This window comes from Leuciscus leuciscus, assembly GCF_965113295.1.
Source record: "Leuciscus leuciscus genome assembly, chromosome: 11".
In the NCBI taxonomy this organism is placed as follows: Eukaryota; Metazoa; Chordata; class Actinopteri; order Cypriniformes; family Leuciscidae; genus Leuciscus; species Leuciscus leuciscus.
Genome location: NC_138735.1, coordinates 27555815 through 27583704, shown reverse-complemented (window position 1 = coordinate 27583704; position 27890 = coordinate 27555815). Strand labels below are relative to the sequence as shown.

The window sequence follows — 27890 nt, the reverse complement described above, 5'->3', positions numbered from 1 at the left end:
TTATATGTTTGACTTGAATAAAACGAAGTCATTAAAATGTTTCTACATGATGCACTTTTTAGGTTACCAGACAAACATTTTGTAGACTAAATGAAAGGAAAGGTAAAATGAAAATTCTCTGACAGGCATGAATTGTTTTATATTTCATAAAGCATGTTCAGGATGCACAGTATTTTCTCTTGGGGCAAAATTAGCAACTGACTACACAGTGTAAGACAATACACATTTCTGGATTTGCATGGGGGAAAAAAAGCTGGATCACTTTACTAAACAGTGTTTAGCAATCACAGCTCTGACATAATGATATATTCAAAGCCTCACTGTGAACTTAGTCTCACGAGATGTACAGACAGACAGAGAGAGAGAGAGAGAGAGAGAGAGAGAGAAGGAATGTGTGTCAGTAGGAGAGAATATCTCATTCACAGCTTCACTTCAATCCCATGGTGAAGACTCAATAAAACACCATCATGAATTTTTACCGGCACATTAAAGGGCCAGGCGCACATGAGCGGTACAGTACGTGGCTCTAAACACTTAAATAATGATGTCCCCTTTCCATTCACGACGCCCTCCTTAACTCGTTTGAAAGAATATTGCCACATAATGAAGTCACTGTCTATGCATAATGCATCGCCGCGGCAACCGCACCTCTCTCCAGCTAAAGAGGATTAATATTAAAATTGACAGATCTGATGTGAGACCGTTAAACTAACACTTCAGATCAAATGTGCGTAGGAAAAGGGGGCGTGCGCACGCGGGCCTGTCAGGAAGCCGTCGCTGAGGCATCATGGGAAATGTGTTCAGCTTGTTTGTGTGAACTTTGTACAGGGCAAATATAATGCATGTTTATATAAACCAATAATGCGTTCTAAAAAGTGTTATGAGATCATGTTTCATAACAAGAGCATGAAATAAATATTATGTTGCAGAGGTAATGGGTTATACATCTTTACAATGATATGAAGCACTTTAACACTTTATGCTAAAATGTATTACGCCATTCAACTTTTTAAAATGCTAAGCAGATGTTAATTAAAATATGTAAATAAGAGCTGACATTTCTAACTATTTGAATATAAAGCGCTGAGTATACGGTTGATAATTATATGAAGTAAAATATAAAAAGTCAAGCTAGATATAACTACTTGATCTGAACCTTAATAAAGAATTAATTAAAAAAAGATTTATTAACCTAATAAATACAGATTGTTATTTAATATCAATAAAAATAGATAATAATTATATATACAGTATACAGTATATATATATATATATATATATATATATATATATATATATAAACATATACAATAGATAGATATATATATGTTCATATATATATATATATATATATATGTATGTATATATATATATATATAAACTAGATAATTTAAACTGCTATGTTATTTGTTATGTTATATATTTTGTTGTTATGTTATATTGTTACACATCATGTTATACTGATATATGTTATATTACGTTATATGTCATATGATGTCACATGTCATGTCATGTCATGTCATGTTACGTTATATTATATTATCAAAGTTAGTATATATATTTAAACTTGTGAAGCACTTACTTGTGCCATCACATGTTTCGCTGCGATTCTCTTCACTGTCAGACTCCATCTGGAAATAAAAACAGAAAAAAAGTTAATAACAAATAGCAATTTTCAATTCCAGAGATTTATAATCCTGTTTAATAACTCATCTCAACAGGATCTCATCATCAGAGTGACAGCTAAGTTCCTGTCAGTTTAGGTTATTAATAAGTAAGCCAGATTATTGTCATGCAAAGAGTTTATCACATTGCAAGCACTTCATTTGCAATTTCAGAAACACCCCATCTGCAAGGCATCACAACTTTAGATCTTAAAAAAAAAAAAAAAGAGAAAAGAATGAATAAGTTTAAAATTCTAGGATTACAGTAAATAATAGTAGTAAAAAAAACTAATCCAATCAAATGATTCCTGGAGCGTGCAATGAGCCGTCAGCGCAAGAAATGAAAGGTCAATGAACTTTATGACAAATAAAAGAGGGAAATTTCACAGTGTTCGCAGTGGCTCAGGTCCATTATGTGCATTGTGTGCCGAGCTTCATATTTTGGCTTGATTTAATTGACTTAGCATCTGCACAGAACTACAGCAGCAAACAGAGTACAGTCAGACAGGCCTTCACTTTTAAGAGGGTGAGACAGGGGCGAGCAAAAATTTAATAATGCAAAAACCAGCGACAAACAAAAGTAGTAGTGTGTGTGTGTGTGTGTGTGTGTGTGTGTGTGTGTGTGTTTAGACAAAAAGAGTTGTTAATACCGGTGCACCTACTCACTCACTCACTCAGTCTCCCTCTCTCTCGGTTTCTCTCTGCCAGCAGTGCCTTGCTGATCCCAAATAAAACCTATTAAATGTAATTATTCTGGGCTGATGGCGCTCTATAGCGGTCGGAGGGTCTGGTGAGCTCGGTGAGTCACTGGCTGGGCTGTTACTTCGCTTATAATGGGAAACATGACTCCTATCTCCCCTTCTCTCGGCTTGGCTGTTGTGATTGAAGCCACTGACCTGTCATACATTTATAATAGGGGGAGCAGGTGTGGCATTGATGGACCTTAATTTCCTTTAATAAACCTTTTATGTGGCCCACTCTTAATGCCACGCCGGCCCTCTCCCGGCTCCCGACGCGTAATAGCTTCATTACTTTTGATTACTGGGGGCCCCTATTGAGACAAACAACTCCCAAACACTATAGATTACATTCTGTAAAAACTAATGTACCTGATTAGTTCATTACACTGGCTCGCTCGTGTACACACAGACGCACGCTAACACACACACAACGCCAGAAGTGGCCTGACGCTTCCGGACGGGCTTTTCTGAACACCTCTTGAAAGCTGAAACTATTAAAAACTAAGAGAGCCAGGTTTTTGTATCGTGATTTCTGTATTGTTTCGCTGTGAAAGTGAAAAGAAAGCTTTTATTAGCCCCCCGACAAGCACAGGGCTTTATTTCAACAAAGGTTACGCAGATTTCGAGGGTTACGTAATTTGATATTCGGGATGTTCAGAGCGGAAACTTTGACATGAGGAGGAGAGCGATCAGGCAACAGCTGCTCACTAACAATCCCTTAAATTACACATCACCACCTTACAAAACCAAACCATATGTCAACAAGCGCCGCCGACCTCAGGTATCACGTCAGTTTCAACAAAGCCTGCCAAAAACAACTTTAAACAATGGCACAAGTGATTCCCCAGACAAACTACAAACAAACTGTGCATGCTTTACTATAATATACTGTGCAACTATCACTTAAAGAAGCTGCATTGTCTGCACACTAAAATAATCAAGTTCGTTCATATTAAATAATATGTTATAATTTCTTGCCTTTTTGCAGTGTTGTACTGGTAACAATACTTTTTAAATGATTGCGTATCATATAGGCTAAAAACACACACAAAAATCTCACACACACTCAGAAATGATTTATACTAAAACGTTAGAAAACCCAAACTATGTTGATAGTTATACACTAACATAGTTATGAATAACAGTTGCCCCATAGTGCATTTCCATTGTGCTAACACAGAAAATGTTAAATAAAAAAAATTAAAAAAAAAAAATTAGATAAAGTACTCAGAATAGCTACTAGAGTACAGTGTGGTGCAATACTTTTTCTACTTTCATAGGCTTAAATGATTATGTAGCATGTAAATACACACTAACATGAAAAACAGAGGCAAATTCAGTTTTATTGTCCACAAATTGATACATATGAACAAGAGTGTATAAACTACTGGAAGTGCACGTGCGAGATACTCCTTCCTGAATCAATGGCCAATATATATATATATATATCCACTGCAGAAACAATGACTTATTTTACCTTTGTTAGTTTGGCCTGTAATGAATAAGATGTTCTGCGAGGTCCCAGCGGGCCGCTCCGGTTACTGCACACACGTTTCTTCAGCTGTTCTATGATGTGAGTGTGACATTCATGCTCTGAGTGAAGAAGAAAATGACAAAAGATATCAAGGACAAGTATTTTTGAATGACTAAAGTGTGGAATCCATTTTTTAATCTCAAATGTGTCCTTTAGAGAAAACATGACACAAAATACAGCAGTTATAAGAACTTTTTTTTTGTAAAACATTAAAAAGATATTTCTACCCTTTTGAAAATCACTAACTCAATGCTTTAGTCATATTAAATCATTCGTATGACATTTATTAGCTTGTGCATACTTTTTAAAGACACAGTTCATTTTTAATGGACGGCTACATTTTTGTTCGAACAGAAACGCTATTCATGCTCAGAGTGAAAGAAAGAAAGACAAAAGATATCAAGGGCAACTTGAATTGCACTTTACGGAGTATAACTAGTGTGAAATAAATGTTTAACTCACAAATGTGGCCTTAAGTGAAAACATGACCACATAAACTGCAGTTATAAGACATTTCTGATTCATGTAAAACATTCAAATGTGCAGTTTTAACTTTAAAAATCTATTTAAATCTGTTCTCAATGCACTCAAAGTCACATTAAATAATACTTTTTTTGCCATTTTTAGGTAACAGTGCACAGTTTAAAAACACTTCTTTTAAATTCACTTCCACTTGGACGACGACATTCAGGAGTTGTTCGAAGCGCTAACCGTGAATGTTACAAACGGTGCCGTTGAGAAAACTGGGAGCGAATTACCAGACAAGACCTCATGTGGCTTTCTTAACAAGATGCAAATTGATTGCTTGACAGAAATCAAATAGCTTGTGTGTAATTAATATGGTTAATCCGGGAAGAGTTTTGTGTGATTGCGCGCATCGGGACAATTTAAACGCTGCGCTACACAACGCCTGAGCTCCGCTATTGGTGAGCCATTCATGCCTGTTGGCTTTGAGAGAGAGAAAGAGAGAGAGAGAGAGAGAGAGAGCTTTGTGTTAATTATGGCTAAAAACTCCCAGCATCTTTTGCCCGTTGGCCCCCGCCACCACACGAGCACAGGGGCCCGGGGACGAGGAGGGGGCCCCCCTCATTAGCATAAGAAGAAAAACGGCCCACTCCTTGAGCGGCCCGTCATCTGCTGAATCATTATAAGGGGGTTTCTCTCGCCCCTTCTGCGCGCAGACAGCGTCCCTCTGAGGGCCGGGCCACTAATGTGCATGGCCTTGCGGTCTCCAAGGAGATAGTGCTTCCTGATGCGGCGTGCGTGTGTGTGTGTGTACGTCTGCGCGTGTGTGTGTATGCGGCCGCTGCACTTTGCCCTAACCCATCTGCTCTTTTTCTCAAAGCCCCGTCTGAGCCCGACGAGAGAGTTGCACTTTACAGCCTCTAGACATCAATGGGCGTGATTTGATTCAAACAAACGACACGGCGACCCTTAAAAACATACATACAAAGAAGATTAGTGTTAACATACACAAATGAGAAAGAAAATATGAATGACATTTTCTGGTCAAAACAGAAACGCACACGCTATCATTAAAGGCCGGGTAACAATGTTAGCACATTTCTAGTCTTTAACACATGAATGCTAACATCACCGAAAATAAGACAAACAAACAGACAACGACACAATGCAAATGGTAATTATGTTTGTTATCAGCATCACAATCGCTCATTGGATTTAACCGCTCAGGGGACGACTGCTGGTAATCAAACCTCAAATCATCTTTAGCTTTATTACGACATGCACAGAAATAGTGTTCAAGGTTAAATTGCAAGTTATGCGACAATATTTGTGCATTCTGTTGATTAACACGGAAATATTTTAAGGAAAAACAAACGTGCATTGAGAGTTATGCACTTACAATGGACGTCTATGGGGCAAGCGTACAAACTTTGTTTTAACTTATATTTGACACAGAATTCACTTCCATTTTGGGTTATTAGTAAACAATCAGTGACAAAGTAAACCAAATTAGTGTCACGGAAGCAGGGTGATTATCATTAACTAAAACCATAAAAAAAACAGGTTACACTTTATATTAAGGTGTCCATGTTAGAGAGTAATTAACTAAATGTACTTACTATAGTGTTAGGGTTAGGATTAGGGTTTAGTTTAGGGGTAGCTGCATGCAATTATGCATAAATTATAGTTATTACTATAGTAATTACACGAACACTGTAAAATAAAGTGTTACCAAAAAAAACAACAATACTTGAAATAAAATAAAATAAACGGTAACTGAAATAAAATTAAATATATTACTAACTTTACTAATTTAAAGTACTAAAATAAAGTAAAAATGAATAATAATAAAAAAAAAATGGATTTATTTGGAAAAAAATTAATAAAAACTAATAAAACGGCAAAAAAAACCTCGATGAAATGAAAGAGGAAAAAAAACTAACTCAAATTATTAATAGAAAATATTAATGATACTAAAATAATTTTTGATAAAGCAAACACTTATTTTGGATGTTAGATTTCAGAATGTTGACAAATGGATAAAAATGAATAGCAGTTAATAAATGTACATAATAAATGTAAATAATAGCAATAAAAACAAACCTAATTAATTTTGTGATTAAACACAAGTTAGAAACTGATGGTTAAAAATATAAATGTATTAAAAATTCAACAAAAGGTCTATGCAGCAAGCAACGATATTCCCACAGACTTCCACTGAAAGTGCATTTTTGCGCACACGTTTTGTCCAAGTTATTTATCTTGCATTTCACTTTTTTAGACTTTTCAGAAGTGTATTTCAAAAAAAAAAAATCATTTTTTTTATTAAACGTGCACGCCTACAAGTGCTCTCTCGCTCGCATTAAGTTTTGTCTTAGTATCTCGACTTTGTAAGATGATAGAGGGTAAAAAAAAAAAAGCAGAAAGAAATAAGCGTAAAAAACATCCGAAGCGCACTCAGTGCCCTTTTCCTTCCTGAATGACTGTTATGATTAGATTGTACTTTCAGTGTAATTACGGAATAAGCACTATGTGGCACTAAACAATGAATAAATAAAGACCTCCAGCTCTATCTCCACCCAGATACCTCCCTCCCTCCCTTCTTCTCTCTCCTTCCAATCACCTTTCCCTGTTTTCTTCTCCTCTCTCTCTCTCTCTCCATATCACCTGTCTCGCTAGTATCGCACAGAGAGAGTTATGAAGACACACAGGATCTCATTGCAAGGTCACCCACTCTCTTTCTATCTCGCTCTCTCCCTCTTTTTGTTTGTCTGTAGCGTCTGGCTGGAAAAGGGTTAAGCCAGGAATGGATTTAATTATGGAATGAATGGAATCACAATGCGCCTGCAGCAAGTTTGTGCCTCCTTATTTATTAAAGCTGCTGATGGTCCAGGTTTGATGAGCCACTTCGGGCATAATTGAGTCATCATACAAAGAGGGTTCCACGCATTCAGAGAGGTTTTATCAGCTGCAAACAGACCTGATTACTGGCAATTACACTCTGATCTAGGAGGATGGTGGTGGGGGGGGGGTGGGAGGGGTAACTTGTGTGTTTATAGTTTACCCCAGGAATAATTTCCACATTCATTTTACATGCTAAGTGTTTTTCTGTTGCGGCGTAATAAAGCGCAAAGCGAGAGATAGCGGCGTTTTACTTTCATTTTCCCCTTGCGCTGAATGTCTTACTGTAACCGAAAAAAGGGGAAAGAAAGGAAGAAAATAATTGCAATTGAATGCGCGTCGGAAGGGCGGTTGGGGGTTTTGTTTACATGCTTTTTGAAATAAGAAAGCATGCGGAGGTGTGAAGCAAACAGTGACATATGTCTGAACTGGGTGGAGTTGAACACAATCCATTATTGTACGTCGCTTTGATACTTTTTACTTCAATGGAAATTAATTACATGCACATCAAAGATTGATCAAATCTAAAAAAAGAAATATTCACAATGATCATTCACTATATAGGCCCTTCTGCGTAAAAAACAAAGGCAGGGAGATGTAAAGAAAGGGGACGCCTGAGATTAGAAGGGGCGGGTGTGTGTAAACGCGAGATATCAGTCTCCATGTACTTCATGCCAGAGACTTTAAACTGTGAAATCTGAGAACTCAAAAAGCTGCTATTTTAACTTCTGTTAGCTCCTGGAATATGAGGCTATGTTTTCTTTCTAGGGCAAGCATAATTAGTTTCAGTATAATTACCTTAAAGTGCATCATCTGTCCCTAGGTCTAATGTGGGAGTAACTTCAAAGATACACTTGTTTCCAACTGTTTAAAGCATTTCTCATCTGATAAATTATTCTATGAGAAATCTGCCAGCAAACGCAGATGATAAAAAAAAAAAGGTTGTTTGCAATGGAAACGTGGCGTTTGTAGAGCTCCGAAGTTAAAGCTCGTGCAAACAATTCTGCAAAAGTGACCAAATAAATTAATAAGTCATTTAATGGAGCACAGAAATAGATCAAATACTCCTATGAAACTAAACACTATATCACATAATTAAATATCCATCCATCTATCTATCTATCTATCTGAACTGAATTATATATTATTTATTATAACGCATTCTTACTATTGCAAACAACATTTTTTATCATGTGTATTTTTTGGATATATAATACATATCAAATTATGTATATTATATTATGTATATATAACATTTACAATATATATATATATATAGACAAATACAGTATATTGTAATATATAATATACATAATTTTTGCAATAGTAAGAAGTCATTGTAATATATATATACATACATACATACATATATATATATATATATATACACACACACACACTGTTATATATATATATATATATATATATATATATATAACAATTTAAACTTTAAACAATATATATAATAAAAAAATATCCATTTGCCAACACATGATACAAAATGTTGTTTGCAATAGTCAAATTCATTATAAATAATACATTTTATTTATTTATTTATTTATTTAATAAATAAATAAATTAATTCCTTCATTCATTCATTATTCGGTTAATAAAACTGGTCGAATTCATTATAAATAATACATTTTATTTATTTAATAAATTAATTAATTCATTCATTCATCATTCGGTTAATAAAACTGGTCGAATTCATTATAAATAATAAATTTTATTTATTTATTTATTTTATAAATTAATTCATTAATTAATTAATTCATTCATTCATTCATTCATTGGTTCATTCATTCATCATTCGGTTAATAAAACTGGCTCCAAAAGAGCTAAATAATATTGTCAGGCACTTCAATCAAAAAATCAAAAAATGTGTAAAGTCTGATGGCCTTTACTGAAGCTCCTTTAAAATACAGTCCCATCTGAACAGCGAGAGATACTTCATTAAGGTCTAGTAAAAGACCTAGCTTAGGGACACAAATATATTTCAGAAAAGTTACTGGGCAGCGTGAACATATTTATTTATGCTAACAACTGCATTGTCTCTACATCTTCAATTCAAAGGCTGACCTATCGCTTCCCTTAATGTGCTTTGGAGAAGCATAAAAGGGCATCTGAAACGAAAATGAGATGCCACAATCGAGGCCAGGTGTTAGCAGGGACAACTTCCACGCCTGTTCTCCGTTATCAGCACGCACTGATCCGGCCCATTGTCTCAGGACGGGAAGGTATCTCAATAGAGAGGATGCATGAGTACTACCAGGTGGTCGGCAATTTGTTGAAGCCGTGGCTACCATTCCAGCTAAATCCTGGAGCACAAAAGGCAGGTCTCCAGGCTCTGAAGCCCCTGGGTTAAAAAAAAAAAATGGAAAAAGAGAAAGGGGGGAAAGTAGGCCTATATCACGGGCAGGGTTTGAAAGGAGAAGACCCTTTAAACTCCTGATTCCTAATAAGATTGAAATGAACAGCTCGCATGGCAGCTGTACTTTTCCCAGGGTTAATTACCTTTCACTGCACTTGCCTAATGAGTCAGCTGTTCCTGTCATTAAACAACTCCACTTCACCATAGCTTCTTCATCCTCCACAAACACTGGCCCTCCTGTTTGCTCACTTGTTTCAGCAGCATGTGAGACGGAGAGAGGGAAAAAGGGAAAGGTTGCCCTTCATGGCATATGTTTGGAAACTGGCGGCCACTGACAGTGTTGAGCTCTGATTATGAAATTGAACCCCAAAACAATCTGGCAATGCAAGTGAGGGTGAATTACACTTGTAATTTAGATTCACTTCGCATACATTGCTTTCTTCAAAATTAGAAATTTTTTTGGGGGGGGGAAAGTAACTTTTTCCCAATACACTAGTGATTCCCAACCTGAGAACTTGAATTTTGATTTGTTAAACCTGCAGTTTAAAGCAATGTAAACATGTTGTGGCGGTCAAAGGATTAGACAATTAAATACTTATACTTTAAAAAAAAAAAAAAAAAAAAAAAAAAAAAAAGGATAATAAATAAATAAACAAATGATAATAATAATAAAATATTAATATATAAAAAATCCTTTATACGGACAAAATATGATAGTGTAATCTGTCAAGTTTTACACTCAAAGTAAAATATATGTGCTAATTACAATGATGGTATCAATTTAAAAAATAATTTATTAAATAATAATAAATGATAAAAAATAAATAACCACAACTAATTTGTGTTTAATGTCATTATTTCAGTTCCTTTATAAGGACCAAAATATAATAATGTGTAATCTGTCAAGTTTTACACTTGAAGTAGAATATATGAGCTACTTATAATTAAAATTGTATCTATTAAAAAAAAAAATATATATATATATATATATATATATATATATATATACATTAATAGATTAAAACCACAACTAATTGTGAATAATATCATTATTTCATTTCCACTATAAGGACAAAAAAAAATTACACTCAAAGTAGAATATATGTGCTAATTATAATAATAGTATCAATTTAAAAATTTATTATTATTATTCATTAATTAATTATCATAGTTCCTTTATGTCAATATTTCAGTTCCACTATAAGGACAAAAATATGACAGTGTATAATCTGTGAAGTTTTACACTCAAAGTACAATATATGCGCTACTTGAAATAACAGTATCAATTTAAAAAATAAAATAAAATAATATTAATAGATTAAAACTAATTGCAATTAATGTCATTATTTCATTTCCACTATAAAGACACAAAATAATAATAAAGTGTAATCTGTAAAGTTTTACACTCAAAGTAGAATCTATGCACTACTTTGTGAGTCACAATAGTTTTACTTGTTTAAAAGCAGCTTAAATAGTATTACTGATCATTATTACTTCTAAATATTGTATATGATGTATAAAATGAGTTAATATGAGCACAATAGGAACAGTAAAGATGAGGGATACTTGAGCCTTATTAATGGGGTTCTTTGAGGCACATGTGACACTTCACCTCATAACACATGCACAGGCTGAGCATCTTCAACGCAAAACGGTGTCAAATCCCTATATAAAGCAGAGCGAGCAGGTCTATAACACGCTGGAAAGTCCTCTTTGGCATCTACACAGACACCAGCACCATGAGCTCAGCTTCAGCACATCTCCGCTGTGCTGTCATCATTTCAGCCTGGATCCTGCAGCTCAGGCTGTTCGGGGAGTTTTAAGTGATTTTTGCCAGTGTGTGGCGAAATCCCCAGGCCACCTGGATTACAAACTCTAGTCCTTTAACTCATGCCAGTCTAAATCCATGTTAACTCGGATTTACCTCTGGCATAGGAATTCCCAGTCCGAGTAAGCTTTGTTTGGAAAGAGTTGCGCCTAAGTATTTTATGCATTAAAAAGAGGTCTAGTGGGGAATTCTGATTTAACTAAAATGTCCAAACGGGCTGAGGGATCAGGATCATGGATTTATGAAGTCTCATTCTGTAATCTTCTAATAAACAGAATGGATGCGTGCACACTTTTGTCATAAACTTGGTTTTACAACTTGCTTTTAAGGTGCTTACAATAAATGATGCCTACGCAAGTAATACTCTCCGAGAACATTTGCAAACATTTCTGTAATTGCCTTATTTGATCCTAATAACTACAATGCTTCTGTTAGCATAAGTGTAGAACAACAGCAGACACACACACACTACTATTTAAAGCTAATTATATTGATATAAATATATATATATAATTACTATATGTAACTCTATAACCCAATATGAAACACTTTTAGCATTTTTAGAATGAAAAAAATCTCTATATTTATATGTTTAATACACAAATTATTTTTTCAAAATAAAAACATATCAAAATGTCCTCATAGGGAAGTTCAACTCACTTCTAGGGACAATCGTGCACGCATGCACACACACACACACTCACACACTCACGTGACCCTACAGTGAGGTCACACTATTTTCTACTTAAAAGGTCAAAAAAGCCACATTATGAGTTTAAAACCAGCTTCCCAGACCAGCAGATGGAACTTACACATGATTATATGCATCAGTAAAATGAATAATCTTTAAGGAAATGTAAATTTGACATAACCCCCAGGATTTAATAAAGAGGATGGATTCTGAACACTCTTAACCCATATTCTCATAGCCAGAAAAAAAAAAAAGATATGCATCTTTCAAAGGACCAAATGTTCAATAAAGAAGTACTTTATAAATTGAAGTTGTTACAATTTCCAGATTTCAAACTCTCTGCATTTGCTTTTATCAGATTGTGATTGACCACAACTTTAGATATTACACTGAGTGAGTGTGTGTGTGTGTGTGTGTGTGTGTGTATCACATCTGAACCACACACTTATTTAAAAAATAACAAGCCATGTCGCAAACTATAAAATATAAATTTTCAATATTGTTGCATTGTAAATGTTATGCCAAATTTGTGGGAAAACAAAATCACTATTTTATATTATGACAAAGAGAAATATTAAAAATAACTAAATTACACACACAAAAAAAAAAAAATGGTAGACATGAAATATCGGTTTAAATTATTATAATTGTTTTACTTTAATCACATTATTAAAAGCAACTGTGCGGAAGCAAACTTTGAGAAAAGCGGGAAAAAAAATCAATTGACCCTCTGATTCAACAGTCATCCTGAAATAATCAGTTAATCATCCAGCGTAAAGTCCACTAAATCTGGCTTTTGACTCGCATCTTGGAAGAACCAACTTTAGTTTTCCCTGCGATACATGTATGTCAACTCGCCCTGCATATGATCAAAAGCCACGCTTCCCAAAGCAGAACTAAACAAAAACTACTAGTTCCCAAATGAACAAGCTTCACAGCTACAGATGAGGACATTGAGGCGAACACAAAAGTAAGGCGTGCATACGGAAAGACAAACAATGTATTAATTACAGTGAAGAGTTTTATCTAAAGAAGAGTGTCTCAACTCTGACTCAGAAACATGCTTCCAGGAGCATCACCCCTCTCAAACACGACCCTGGAAATGACAGCGTACGAAAAGCACTGCACTTGTCTTGATGCATTTCACAGATCAAGCCCTCCATCCAGCCAAGCATCTTTCTCACCCCCAGCCCACCTCTCCACTTCCCTCTCTTTCTCTTAACAAACACAGACGGACACAAACACAGTCAGCGGGTTAGTGAAGGGCCACCTGACTTACCACATCCACGCGAGCTTTTCACAGCGACATGAAAGGTGTTGTTAGTGGAGAGCAGAGGAGGTGGGGTCGGGGTTACGCCGTGTCTTGCTGTTGTGTCGCGTGGCGAGAGGGGAAAGCGAGTGCTTTGGGTCTCTATCCCCCCAGCTCGCCCCCCTTCAGCCTTTGTGTCATTCATTTAACCACCAATCTCATTAGGCAGCGACGCACAATGGGCTGAACTATTTTCAGTATAAATATACCACATGGTGACCCTCAAGGTATAACTTATGAAGGACTGTCTAATCTCATAAAAGATGGATAAACAAAAAAGCAAAAAAAAAAAAAAAAAGCAAAGCAAAGGTCAAAAAATGAATTAATAAATAAATAAAGATCAGAATGCTTTCATATATGAACCTAAATAAAACATCAGTTCGTGGCTTAACACATTGAACATGAATATAGTAAATGCAATTTATAATATTTAAATGTTAGTATTTATTAATAGTTACAAAAGATGCAAAATTAGGATAAATATCCAGTGTAGAATTAGCATAAATATTCTATTTAAATAGAACTAAAAAAAATGTAAGTACATAAAGCATATCAAACTATTAATTAAATATCAAATATTTTAAAATTCCTATGCATTTATTCTTGCATCACTTTATTTATGCTGTGACAACGACTAAAAAAATTAAAAAAATTGTGCTATTTTTTTCTTTAGCAAAAAATTATAAAGAGTGCATTGGCAATTTCACCCTTCAAAACAAAAATAAACGTGTTTAAAAATCAAAGCGATGTAAATGTTAAGTGTAACACTATAAATGAACAAATTCTGATTGCTATATTTTTATAAACAAATATTTCCTTAATTTTTCTACTGTGAGCATGCTGAAATAAGGTACAATTAGTTTTATTATTAATACTCCAAAGTTTTGGGGGAAAAAATAAAGATATAGAGTGCGTTGAAAAAATCCCTCTTCAAAATCAAAGCGATGCAAATATAAAACTATTAATGAAAAATTAAATATAAATTTTTTTTCCTTAATATTTTTATTAGGACCATGACTACAAAAAACAAAACATATAGTGTTACTTCAATTACTACAGTGTTTTGGGGGAAAACAATGCAAAAAAAATGCCAAAATGTCAATATCGCTCTTGAAAACAAAAAGAAATGTGTTTTAATATCAGAGCGACGTTTGGTAACGTTACACAGACTGCTGTGTCCTTCTGACACCAAAATTGTCTTTCTACTCATAATTCCATGTAAAATGCATTAAGGTGAGACTCACATTAGTGGCAGCTGTCCATAATCAGCAGGGACATGTCTATTGGCTAACTTGACCCATGTCAGTAGACAAAACAAACAGAGACACACACACACCATTAAAAAAAAAAAAAGAAAGATTTCTAAAGCCTAGGACTTGCCGAGCGAGGTCACTGGAGATTTTCCAGACAAACGCAATCCGGAGGGGTGGTGGATGGTGTGTGTGTGTGTGTGTGTGTGTGTGTGTGTGTGTGTGTGTGTGGTGAAGGGGTGGTGTGTGTGTGTGTGTGGTGAAGGGGTGGTGGATGGTGTGGTTAAAGGGGGGGGGGGGGGGGGAGAATAAAAAAGGACAGGCTTAGAATCTCATTTTACCAGACCGCACACAATCTGGGCTCCCACTGAACTATCTCTGCCTGACCGCTTTCTATTTATCCCTTATCAGTGTTTACCAACCGCTACTTCTCTTTCATTCATACTGTGCGGCAGTTCTCTTACTATCAGTCAACAGCTGACACCATGGAACAGCCTCAAAGGCATAGGAAAGGATCAAAACTGAACCAAAGCTGTTTAAACAATACAACAGAGGAAATAAATTCATAAATCCTAATTCTTCCCAACCCACAAGGGTGCAGGCAGATCCTTTATAGTTAGGCCAACAAACACACCCGCAGCCAATGAGGTAACACTGCTATCAAGGTAGATGCTGAAATATATTCAGAGGGAAAAAAAGTGTCAAAAAAGGCCCATGTAATTTTAATTACACAACATGGCTCACTGCCTTTTCCTGCTTTACTTTTTCACTTACTTCTATTTTTGCCCGAGTACAAATTGATCTTCATGCTGGATTTTTTATTTTTTTCAATTCACACAATCATATTCGGTTATCTGTCATATGAAAGATATCTGCCTACAGATTCAAAGAAACATTTGATGCATCGCTTAAATCTCTCACAAACGCTAAAGCCAATCAGATGGAGAGGATTCAGTGGCTTTTGTTTTCATTTGGACATTTTCAGTTAATTGCGAATATAATTCTGGAGTCATCGCATCAAACGGTCGGTGCTAAAAATCAAACGTTGCTCTATTGTGTGTAATCTTCCTGCCATGCTCCTGATTTCACTTGCATTTCTCCAACACACACACACACACACACACACACACACAGCGCTCTGTTTTCCTGGACTACTGTTCAAAAGTTAAGTAATTAATTACATTCAGTCTATCACCAGCTGCTCCACAGCAGATGGAACATTTTTAAAACCTTGTTGAATTAAACCCACAAAATTCATTTGCCTGGATTAACCAAGTGAAGTTTGTGCATGGATGGCTTTGTGTAAGGGGTTCAGGAAAAAACAAAAACAGGTAACAAGATGTTACACGGGTACACAATTACCATGTGAACGTTTTGGTGTCGTATCTCTTGATTTATTGGGCTAAAATGGCATCGCAAATGGCAGCGTGTTGATGTTCAGCATTACGAAGCTGAACCGAAGTGTTAATTTGAGTTGTACTGGGAGTTGTACTCGTGGTTTGGTGTTTTCTAACAGCTGAGTAGGCGTAAACGAGCAGGTCAAAAGGTCATGAAGGTTAAAGCCGAACCCAGATGACCTTCAACAAAGCCGAGGGTGGTTTGTGACTGGAAGAGAGAGTGTTCAGCACCAGTTTGGTGAGCAGCACCATGGACAGTTCCCTGATCTCTCACACGACTGGATGAAACTGTTGCGCTCCTGTAATGAGCCTGACAGTAGAAGATAAGACATCATTCAGCTTGCTTAAGTGACACAATTCTGTTGACTTTGCTTTAGTAGTGGTGAATGACAAAACGAATAGTTAAAATAATAATTTAAAGGTGATGCACGTAATCTGATTTATTAGAGATTTTGGCTTTAAACAAACAAAACTACTGTAGTTTTTAGTTAAATATTCTGTTAGATTAACAAAATACTGGCATTTTCACTAAAATATTATTTTATGAAGATTGTCTTTGCATAGTACTGCATACAAATCAATTTAATAACCACAGTGTGGTAATATGATGATTCATTTGTTAAAATTACGTTGACTAATTTTAGATAACAAAGCATTGACTAAACTAGGTGTTTTAAGTAATAAATATTTTTGGCCTGAGAAAAAGTTCTTGTATTGAAAGTGTTCATCAACAGCAGTGAAAAAATATCAATAGAAAATTAACCTGTTGACATGGCAGTGACTCCAGAATTAAAAAAATTTATTTTAGAAAATCCAGCTCACATGTGAAGTTAAAGTGTACTAAAATAACTGCTTTATAAAATGCCATAAACACTATTAATTTCTAATGAAAATTTCCTTCATGCATACATCCAGGTTTAGCTCATCTAAAAGTTTCAAACGTAAACCCTCAGACAAAAACACAATGCTAAAGTCTGTTTTATCCATGACGCCACATGAACACATATCTGAGCTTGCTTTCCAGGAGGCAACTGCTTAAAACCAAACCAAAACCAAAATGCCGTACAACCTAAAGACAGCAGGATAGAAGGCAGTGTTAACGCAGCCCGAAGCCTGAAAGTTTGAGATGAAAGACAGGAAGGGCTGTGTGTGCTCAGCTGCTGTACCGAAAGCCCAAGCTTTGTGCTAACACACAATGCTAACACGTCTAAGACTCGCTTTAAACCCTCCGGCACACGCACAGCGACTTTCATTTAGGTAGACAACATCTACTGTTATCTGTGTGATTAAAAATAGGTAATTCTTCTTCAAATACACAGTTTGAGCTGTCTAATCTGCCCTTGCGCCCTCTGAATCCTAGAGCGAACAGAAGTCGCTTTCAGCGAACAATAAAGCTAATCTCAAAAAAGTAAAAAATTAATTAAAAAATACAATAAAAGCTAGAGAGAAAAAATCTGTATTTTACTTTTTAAAACAATAAATAAAAAGACAAATTTATCTTTTATTAAATAAAAGATTAAGTAAATGTTACAATTCTAAATTCTAATTCCCATTCAAAACTTTTCTTTTGTACTAAGCTGTCAACAGCAACACATCCTGTCAGTTCAAAGACAAACAGCTCGATTTGATACCCAAACACCGACCACAGACGGCTACAGCTACTGTCACATCAAAAAAAAAAAAAAAAGAAAGAAGCGTAGCACCAACCTACTTGACTGCTGCTGAAAGTTAGCTGCGGATTGTGTGGTCCCTGCTCGGCTGATGCTCTAGCGCTGGAGCCGGTAGCTTTTGAAAGGTAGTCCCCAGGAATATGACACACTATGTCTGTGACAGCCCCGAGATAAGCACCTGCGTTCTGCTCTCTTTCTACGTCACACCTCCCTATTCACAAGCTCTCAATATGATGCACATTTGCACATCAACAGCAACCCCTCCACTACCACACACACACACACACACACACACACACTTCACTCCACTCCCACATCCGCAAAACATAAAAACCGGCGCACAGAGGGGAGGAACAGACAGTTTTTTTTTTCTCTCCACATGCACACACTGATTTATCCTGCTCTTCCTAACATGTGCATGCAGGTGCGTGTTTGCGTTGAATTGCGTCCCTTAAAAAGCTAAACTTTCACGTATATATTGTTGTGATGGGGGTTTGGGCATATGTCCTTCCAAACACACCCCCCCTTTACCCCATCCCACTCCACCCACAATCTCTCCTCCCCCCATATCAGTTACCATGCAAATGAGATGGAATGTCAGCCTTCGGTAGCAGATGGTCAGAGATGATAACAATGGCTCAACAGACCAGTTCCAATGTCTGCCACTTTATTGCTACGGAAACAACAAGCAGAAGTATATGTAATGAGAGGTCGGCCTGGTGGATGTTTTTTCCTTATTTGCACTCCATGCCCTTTCTGAAATGAGTCTTACCCCGGTTTTATGCTATTATGTATTGCACGAGTGCTGCCGGGTCATTCTGTGAAACGGATGAGGTGATTTTTAACCGTCATTTTGTGAGATTGAGAATTATTAATCAGATAAATTATGCGTTTTAGTGTTAATAAATTGCAGTGTTAAAGTCGGCATGAAACGTAGGTTGTCATTGTGACATATTTGGCTTCTCAAACAAGAAAAATTTTGGGACGAGACTTGATTTTGTTCATCGGGAACTGATTGGTTCGTTGGATGGTTGTGGTTTGCTATTGGTCGATCTCATGTGAGTGACAGGTTGCCCCGCCCTCGCGCCAGTAAACACATCATCAGAGAAGAAAGGAGATGGTTCTGCAAGAAGGAGGGGAAGTTATTTTGACTTAATGAATCTAATGCTGATATTTCCAGCACGGTCTCATGAGAAGAGGGAACAATTTGCTAGAGAAACCAAATCTAAGCCTAGACCAAACATAAAGCCTTAACCCTTAAACCTCAAAACCAAAATTATAATAGGAAAATAAACTATAAAACTGTGTTTTAGTATAATCCAAATTGTACAATCTCATATAATTTCAGCAAGTCGTACAAATAATTACGAGTTATCACACAAGTGGATATTTTGACAAATTGAAAAATGATGAATAGTTCACTATTATTACTATAAAAAATATTAGTAACATGGCTGAAATTTTAAGATTAGTGGATAGAGATTATATGAAAGGGGTGCCTTTTCCAGGCTTTAAATATATATATTTTACCATTTACCAGTTTTACCATTGAATTTGACCTTAAAAGACATTTAATGCTGATATTTCTTATATTTATATTTATATTTATTATAATCCAATATAGACCTCACGTAGCCCCGCCCCTTTTCAGCGCTGCGCTCGTTGTGTTCTGTCTTACGGTTTGTATTTTCACAGCATGAAGGTAAGATCTTACGGCTTTATGAAAGAACCGCTTGTTTTAAAACCTTCTCGGTCAACTAACATCTGTTATGACATCCACTTCAAATATTACAATTCTCATGATAACTGTAAATCCACTAATTACTCCAGCTAATTACTCTTCAACAGCGATGCCATAGAAATATACAGAGCTACCGCAAAATCAGGAGTTCAAACACAAAATTCTACAGATCTTGTTTCTCTGGTGCATAAGGTCTATGAAACGAATTGTCCCCTTCTGACAAATATAACATCTAAAGATAAAATGTTAAAAAATATTTTATAATCAATAGTGCTATCAAATCGATTAATTGCGATTAATCGCATCTAACAAAAGTTTGTGTTTAATATGTGTTGTATATGCATATATAATATATGTGTAATATATGCATATATATATGTGTGTGTGGTGTGTGTGTGTGTGTGTGTGTGTGTGTGCGCATATATGTATATATATAAATGCATACACACACACACACACATATACGTACATACAGTATACACACACACATATTATAGAAACACAAACTTTTATGTTAGACGCGATTAATCGTGAATAATCGATCTGACAGCACTAATAATCAATTGTTTAAATAATACATTATATGTATGTACATTATACATTAAAAGTTACTTGATTTTGACTGATACATTTAATGCATTTTAAAGCTTTACCCAAAAGGCATCAGCTATCCTAAAATGGGCTATATCATACAGAGACACAAATGTCACTCGTTTTGTAGAGTGACCCGGCCCATGGGTTTGATGTTGTTTGGTGACTTAGAGAAGCAGGACTAGTAATTACTGGAGTGATGAGGTGTAATTTCTCCCTGTAGACTATCACTTTTGAGAAAGGTTGGGTAAGGGGGGCCGTCTGGAGGACACCGCATATACAGGGTGTGACAATAAAAAACCCAGCGGCAATGATGTCACGGCACTCCTTCAGCCCGCTGACTTTTGTAAATACACACGCGTGCAAATGTACACCCATCGGCGAGAGCAAACAGCGAGTGAGCCTTTAACAAATAGAGTCCGGATTACAATGACAAAGAGCGCCACACTTCTGGAGGGCGAGGAGAGGGTTTGAGGGGGGACGCCCATGGCCAAGTCCTCAAAATGAGTGAGGGGCCCACAAGATGCTCCCATCTGACGTGTCTCCGCATGTGTGCGTGCGCGCGTATATTCTTGCCAAGACCCTTTCAACCCCCTCCTTCCTCGGGTTCAGAGAAAGCTCATATCTGTTTTGTTCTTCTCTCAAGAGGATAAGGCGCAAGCACAATGTCCGGCGAGTTTTTCATCAGCCGAGCGTGAATTTTGAGGAACAGAGACAGAAGGGCAAGTCATTACAAAAGGTTTGGCGGTTGATCTTGTTGTAGATTTCATTTGAAAGTCTAATTCCGCAACTGCTTTCGGGGAGGTTTGTCACTTCTATATGTGTGAGGGGACAGATTGCGTGGCCGTCGGACGCACTTACAACATTAAACTACATGTTTCTTTCTTCCGTAATCTCCCGCAACACAAGTGAAGAGTTGTCGCTACAAGCGTCTTACTTAATGGAAAACCTGTCTCGGGTGTTCTCGAAGATCCAAAGACCGGGCAATCTGATTTCCAGTGCATTCGGTCAAGACATCGCTGATCTCTCGTAATGTGCCGAGACAGCTGGCGAAAGAGAAGAACATGACACATAAATAAGTTTTAAAAGGGATCAGCTTTGTTACAACAGTCTTGATGAATCAAAACATCAGTGGACATGAAACAAAGAAAATCCTTGCACTTGAATATTCTGTTGTTGAAAGTATAATATTTAATGGTGCACATACTCTTCCATCGAGGGCGTGCGGTCCAGAGCATCAGGAAGTGAATAAAAGTGCATTCTGGGTGTTTGATTTGGGGTTTCATAAAAAAAACATGCCACAATAGGTGTATATTAGAGGGAAAATTAGAGCTAAAGTGGGCGAAATGAAATGACATGTCACACAAAGGTCTGCGTTTTTTAAAGTACACTGCATGTTTGGAGAAAATGTTTGATTGCGTTTATAAAAGTATCACACTGGGTCACACATAATGTCTAAAAGCTTTTTGCATTAGTCCGCCAATTATGTAAGCAAAGTTAAATGCATCTGGAACCTGTTGTTTATGTGCCTTAGTCAATCCTACACGCGCTATGTCGAATAACTCTATACTTTTGATAGAAATGCTTACTGTGCCACATTTACTGCAGTATTCGGAAGATTGTTCCAAACATTTTGAGAGCTCAATTACAGCGCTCTAATCCAGTGAGCTCAAAAAATATCCGACATATTTCGATGGCCTATTAGCACCTAATAGTTCATGAAAACTGAGAATGATGTTTGTTTACTCACCCTCATGTTGTTCAAAAACAGTATGACTTTCTTTCTTGTGTGGAACACAAAAGGAGATTCGCACTTCTCTGTTCCATACAGCGGAAGCATATAGTGGCCAAGGGCTGTCAAAAGGACTCTAAAAAGAACAAAATTGCACCATAAACGTAGTATTTATGATGCGTGCACTGTATTTCACATCACTTTAAGTCATACAATAGCTTGGTGTGAGAATCAGTGAAAATCTTCACTTACTTTTTACATCCACTATAGTTGACAAATTTAATTGATGCTTCAGCATATTCATAATTAACGTTCTGTGATAACTACAAGACCTGTGAGAGCCAGTGTCATCATTTATGTCAAACCTGGTTTGATGCACAAATGTAAGAGCACTACAGTGGAGCGAATTTTAGATTTTCAGCGAATTTATTTTTACATTTTTAAAGATTTGAAACATAGACCTGGGATTTTTTGGGACAGCTGGGCTTATATATGTTGCGTGAGAAAAAGCTTGATATTATGAAGACTTGATAAAAAAAGGCTATTATATAGGTACTGTACTGAAGCCAAACTAATTATTAAAATATTATCTAGAAAATATTGACTTTGAATTTTAGTAAGATTAATTTTTTACTTTTATTCAGCACGGATGCATTAAATTGATCAAAAGTTACAGTAAAGAGATTTATAATGTAACAATAGATTTCTATTTGAAATACATGCTTTTTTTTATTAAAGAATTCTGAATTCTCAAGGTTTTCACACAAAAAAAGCAGCACGATTGTTTACAAAATTGATAATAATCAGGAGCTTTGCATCACAGAAATAAATTACATTTTAAAATATATAAATTTTAAATTGTAATAATATTTCACAATATTACAGTTTTTACTGAATTTTTTATCAAATAAATGCAGCCTTGGTGAGCAGAGGCAGAGGTCAACCCCCAGCTTTTGAACGGTAGTGTAAGTGTATATTTTTTCTAGCCACTATTATATAATGTTAGATGTATAAACCTGAAGAAATTTTTTTTTAATAAAAATGTTAATGTAACATTTGTATAGCATTTGTCACAAAATGCGGTTATAAAGCCCTAAAAAATACCTCAAAGCAATCTTGTGGCCCCCTGAGGGTCCCTGGACCCCGGTTTGAAAACCCCTGATCTACAGCCCAGGTTTTATGGACTAATTTACAAATTTTAAGACGTGTTTTTTCTCATTTTGGTACCTCGACAGCTCCAGCCCCCATCCATTTTGATTGCGTGAGCAGCATGAACATTCTTCCAAATTTGTCCTTTTGAGTTCTACGCAAGAAATAAGGCTGAAACAACACGAGCGAGAGTAAATGAGACCATTTTCATTTCGGGTGAACTATAAAGGCCTAAAAAGAAATGCATCACACACAGCGCCATTGTCATGACAAACTCTGCTTTGCTCAGGTGCAGCAAATTGTCTTAACAAGGCGCATAATAAGTGGAATGGAGTCCATCTGTGTCCACTGATAGTGTGTCAAATGGTTTAAAAACACCTGTGAGAGAGACTCACCTGTCCATGCCTGCTTTCTCAATCAAAGCAAGAGCGTCCTGAGCAAATGCTAATTATAGGATGCCAACCAATACCTGGAGAACAGCTTGATCAGATTAAAATAATTTGTAGATCATTGGATTTGTATGAAAATGTCAGTGACACTGACTCCTGCGTTTTGGATTCGAGGTTCGCTTCTTGGAATCTATAAGGTTTAGAAACTATAGGACTCACAAGTGCAACAACCCAAAGTCCTCCAGGGATGTATGCGGTGTGTTGCTGTGGAGCTGGTTAACAAGGTGGTCTCCAGCATCGCCTGAAGTGATTATCTATGCCTTCCTAACTAGGTGCCTCCATGGACCTGTGGGCAGAATAGCAGATGTGCACTCATATTTGGGTAACAGAAATCCAAATTCAGTCTAGATGCAATGCAGGAACACTCCATTGTGTCACACATCTGCCCAAAATAACCAATATCACTGAAAAATCAAGGAATAGTTCACCCAAAAATAGAAATGGTCATTATTTACTCACCCTCATGTTGTTCCAAACATGGAGGACTTACCATCTTCTGTGGAACACAAAATATTTTTTTTTACCAATAATATATATATATAGTTATTGGAAGGAAAGATTATCAGTAAAAAGCAACATAAACTTCAGTCCGTTTCTCACACAAAACTATCAGTGAGGCTTAAGAACACTTGTAATAAAGTCATGAACCAAAAATGTTCATTTTTGGATAAACTAATCCACTGAGTAGTCATAGAGATACTAACTTGATCATAATTCAGGATCGTGATCAGTATAGCTCTGATACAAAAGCCTAGTGGGATGCATCCCAACAGAAATAGAACCTCATAAGGGTTTGATTTGCAAGATTATACTGTAAAAATTACGCTCCTCGTGTGGATTGCATTGAACTGATTGCATGAACTGATTCCAACGCTGACATGTGACGATAGCATGCTGCTAACTCTCTCTCCTCTCCACCTATAGCTGGTGTGTGTGAGCGCACTGGCGCCGTTGTACTGTGGCTGCCGTCGCATCATCCAAGTGGACGCTGCACACTGGTGGTGGTTGAGAGATCCCCTGACTGGATTGTAAAGCGTTTTGGGTGTACAGTAGTACATATGAAAGCACTATATAAATGCCTCATTCATTCATAATTCAGCCTGACACTCAGATAAACAGAAACCTCTCTGTGAAATCTAAAGATAACATTTATAATACAAACTGATATGAAACTAATAGGTCAGAAAGATTATTATAGTATCCAGTCTCTCTATGAACAAAGAATTTAGCTCATGTACTTCATACTTGTTATGAACTTTGGGAGATGATATCGAATCCCACGGTGTAAATTGAATAGGTTGAAATACTCGTGTGTGTAAAATTGATTAAATTGTTAAATAAGGATATTTTTTATGTGCATTCTGCGTTTGTCTTGTGGGTTACACTTTATTTGGATGGTCCACTTTAGACATTCTACTAACTACAGTATAAGTAACTTTGCAACTACATGTTAACTAACTCTCATTAGAGTATTAGTAGACTGTAAAAGACTTTGGTTACACTTTATTTTAAGGTGTCATTGTTACAGTGTAATTACATATTTAAGTACTGAGTAATATTAATTAACTACATGTACTTACTATAGGGTCAGGGTAGGATTAGGATTTGGTTGAGGGTTAGTTGCATGTAATTATGCATAATTTACTGTTATTACTATGGTAAGTACATGTAACATACGTAACAAAGACACTGTAAAATAAAGTGTTACCCAGACTTTTAGTAGACTGTTAATTTAGGGTTCGGTGTTAAAGTTTAGGAATAAGTTGACATGTTGTTGCAAAGTCAGATTTCTTCTGGGGAGCATCAAAATCAAGTGTTATCAGATATTAAGCAGCTAATACTCTAATGACTGCTAGTTACATAGTTGCAAAGTTACTTATAGTTAGTAGAATCTCTAAAGTGGACTATCAAAATAAAGTGATACCCAATTGTGTTTATACCCGTTTTGTATGAGTAACAAGTGATATAGAGATGTAGACCACACCAAATTTCCCCATTGGGAAATTCATAATGTACTTTGTAATGTATATATTTTCATAAATAATTGTAGCCAAAGTTAAAATGCGTTATAATATTTGCAGATTCTTGTTACATCTGAAATTTGGTTGTTTGTCAAGTCTTTTAATGGATTATACTTTCTAACGGTGAAAATGAATAGATAAGTATGTGATTACAATTGTTCATTAGATCATATAATGCATTATAAGGTGCATTGTGAGGCATAATTAATGCAATAACTCATAATGCATTTTATTTAAAAGCTTCAAGTAATGTAATGCAACTTTCTACTCAACATCTGCACATTTTCACTTTATACACTGTATAATTCATATTTCTCACACCTTGTCCACCATCTTGGGTTCATTTTTTCACTGAGTTTGTTGCAATGCATTATGGAATTGCCTTCTCCCTGAACTAAAACGAGATGTTTAAGAAGGCAGCATTATTTAGCTCCCGTCTAGGTAGTCCGCTCACTAGGATTTAAAATAGAGCCAGACAAAGTAGAAAAAGGTAAGTTTCTGCAAATGTTATCACGTGATCTATATCAATATGCATGATCTAACAATACAATTTCCCTATAGCAACCTTCCGCACCTCTTTAAAAACAATAAATAAAAACACAAGAGGAAGCGAGCACAGTGGACGTCAAGGATTACCGAATGTAAATGAGTATACTTTGATGTTGACTGTGTGGGATGGGATAAGATTTTCTTTACTGTGGGATTTACTGATTCCTCAACTTTGCAATAGCAGAGGTTAATCTGTCTTAGACATATTGTACAGCATTTTACATGCGCAATATATCCGTGATATTAAAAACTCTTCTAACAAACTGTGTCTTTCTATCACGTCGAGATTGGTCTTTAATACTGGAGCGCTACAATGGCGTGTTGAACCCGCGCTATTCAGTGGCATACTTGAGAGTCCAAATAACCCTCTTATTAATGTGGATGACAATGTTTTGATTGCATCCAATATGGCACACTGAATCAGCATGCAAATGCCCTTTGAGCAAAACAAAGACATTGATTATGAGGTAAGTTTCTTCGGCACAAGTAGCCCGCTTGGTGTGATTAATCGGCCTGTGCCATTGATTTCCCTTTGTTTAGATCTTTGCTAACTTTTCAGGAGATACAATTATAATTTGTTCGCTAACAATAAATCCAATCTAGCGTGCTCAAAGAAAACCTTAATAAGGTCTTCCATGTTATTTGTCCTTTCAATAGCCAACTGAATACATCTGAAGAGAGCAGGGGAAAAACAGGTCGGTCTCCTGACAGTGTTGATTTGTTTGTTTGAAATACGCTTCGACAGTATTTCCAAACAGAATGGAGCCTAATACAGGAGAACTAGGCTGAAAAGATGAACGCCGAGGTGACTGGAGATGTTTGAATCATAATGGCACAAGTTCAGATCCCAAGCCAAAGTACAGGTATATATTTCACCTATTTGGTTAGGCTCGGCTTTGTCACGCTTTTGCGGCAACGCAACAAAAGCATCAGATACATCAGAGTTCAGGCAATACAATGTACTATTAGCATTTGCAAGTCAAATGCACGTGTTCCATCAAAGTACTCCATCAAAGAGCATTTGCGACGTTTCTCAGATTTAGTACTTTGAAAACTCACCCCCACCCCAGATACAGAGTCTCTCTGACTTCTCGCATCATCTCTCCAAGACACTGATAATACGATTTCAGTGTTTCTTTTTTTTTTTTTTTTTTTTTTTTTTGCTGTTGAGAAACAAACTGGATTATGAAGAGATCACTACATAAACAGCTTTCTAAAAGGAGCCAGCTATTTTAAAAGAGGCTGAAGGAATGCAAAGAGGGATTTAAATTTTAATTTGAATTTATTCCAGCAAGTGAAAGGTTCTTTTGAGAGGGGATTTCGGCAAAGATGATGGTATTTAAAAGTGATAAACAAGCATCTAAACCTCCAGTAAAATGCAGACATTTCTTCTTCTTTCGAACACAGAGGCGAAATAGGGCTTGCTATGGTCACAGCTGTCAACCCACAACAACACGAAATGTAAACTGAAACATCTTGCACAGATAAGCATTGCAAGCGCGCAGCCTTCAACTGGAAAGTTTCTATGCCGAATGCGGAGCATTACAGGAGGGAATGTGTGGTTCATGTCAGGGTTATTATCGGTAACTAAAACTAAAAATTAAAACTATAAAAAATATTTTTGTTGATTGAAAATTAATTAATTAATTAATTAAATAAAATAAAAAATAAATATTATATGTTGTAGAAATGCTGCCTTAATGGCAAATAAGTTAAAGTGCTAAAATTACTAGCTAGAAATTTAAAACTAAAACTGAAATTGAAAAAAAAAATTAAAAGAAAAGTGACAAAAGTACATAAATTGACAAAAAAATTAATAAAAAAAGCTTATAATATAT

At 36.1% G+C, this 27890-nt stretch overlaps 1 protein-coding gene across 8 annotated transcripts in view; it reads right to left on the bottom strand.

Moving 5' to 3' along the window:
* The window catches only part of st18 (ST18 C2H2C-type zinc finger transcription factor), a 72438-nt gene that overhangs the window by 28455 nt on the left and 16093 nt on the right, over positions 1-27890 (bottom strand). Inside the window, exons 3-7 of one of the 8 annotated variants that reach the window (XM_082184254.1) lie at positions 23112-23978; positions 21903-22020; positions 21090-21198; positions 3882-3997; positions 1583-1631 (exon numbers count right to left, since the gene is read on the bottom strand). In XM_082184254.1, the coding sequence (XP_082040380.1) occupies positions 1583-1631; positions 3882-3997; positions 21090-21198; positions 21903-21992 (364 nt within the window). In that variant the 5' untranslated portion in view covers positions 21993-22020; positions 23112-23978. Of the gene's footprint in view, positions 1-1582; positions 1632-3881; positions 3998-13473; positions 13881-17857; positions 18291-21089; positions 21199-21902; positions 25513-27890 lie in introns of those variants that run through there. The other 7 variants (XM_082184256.1, XM_082184253.1, XM_082184258.1 and 4 more) reach the window with 7 other exon arrangements.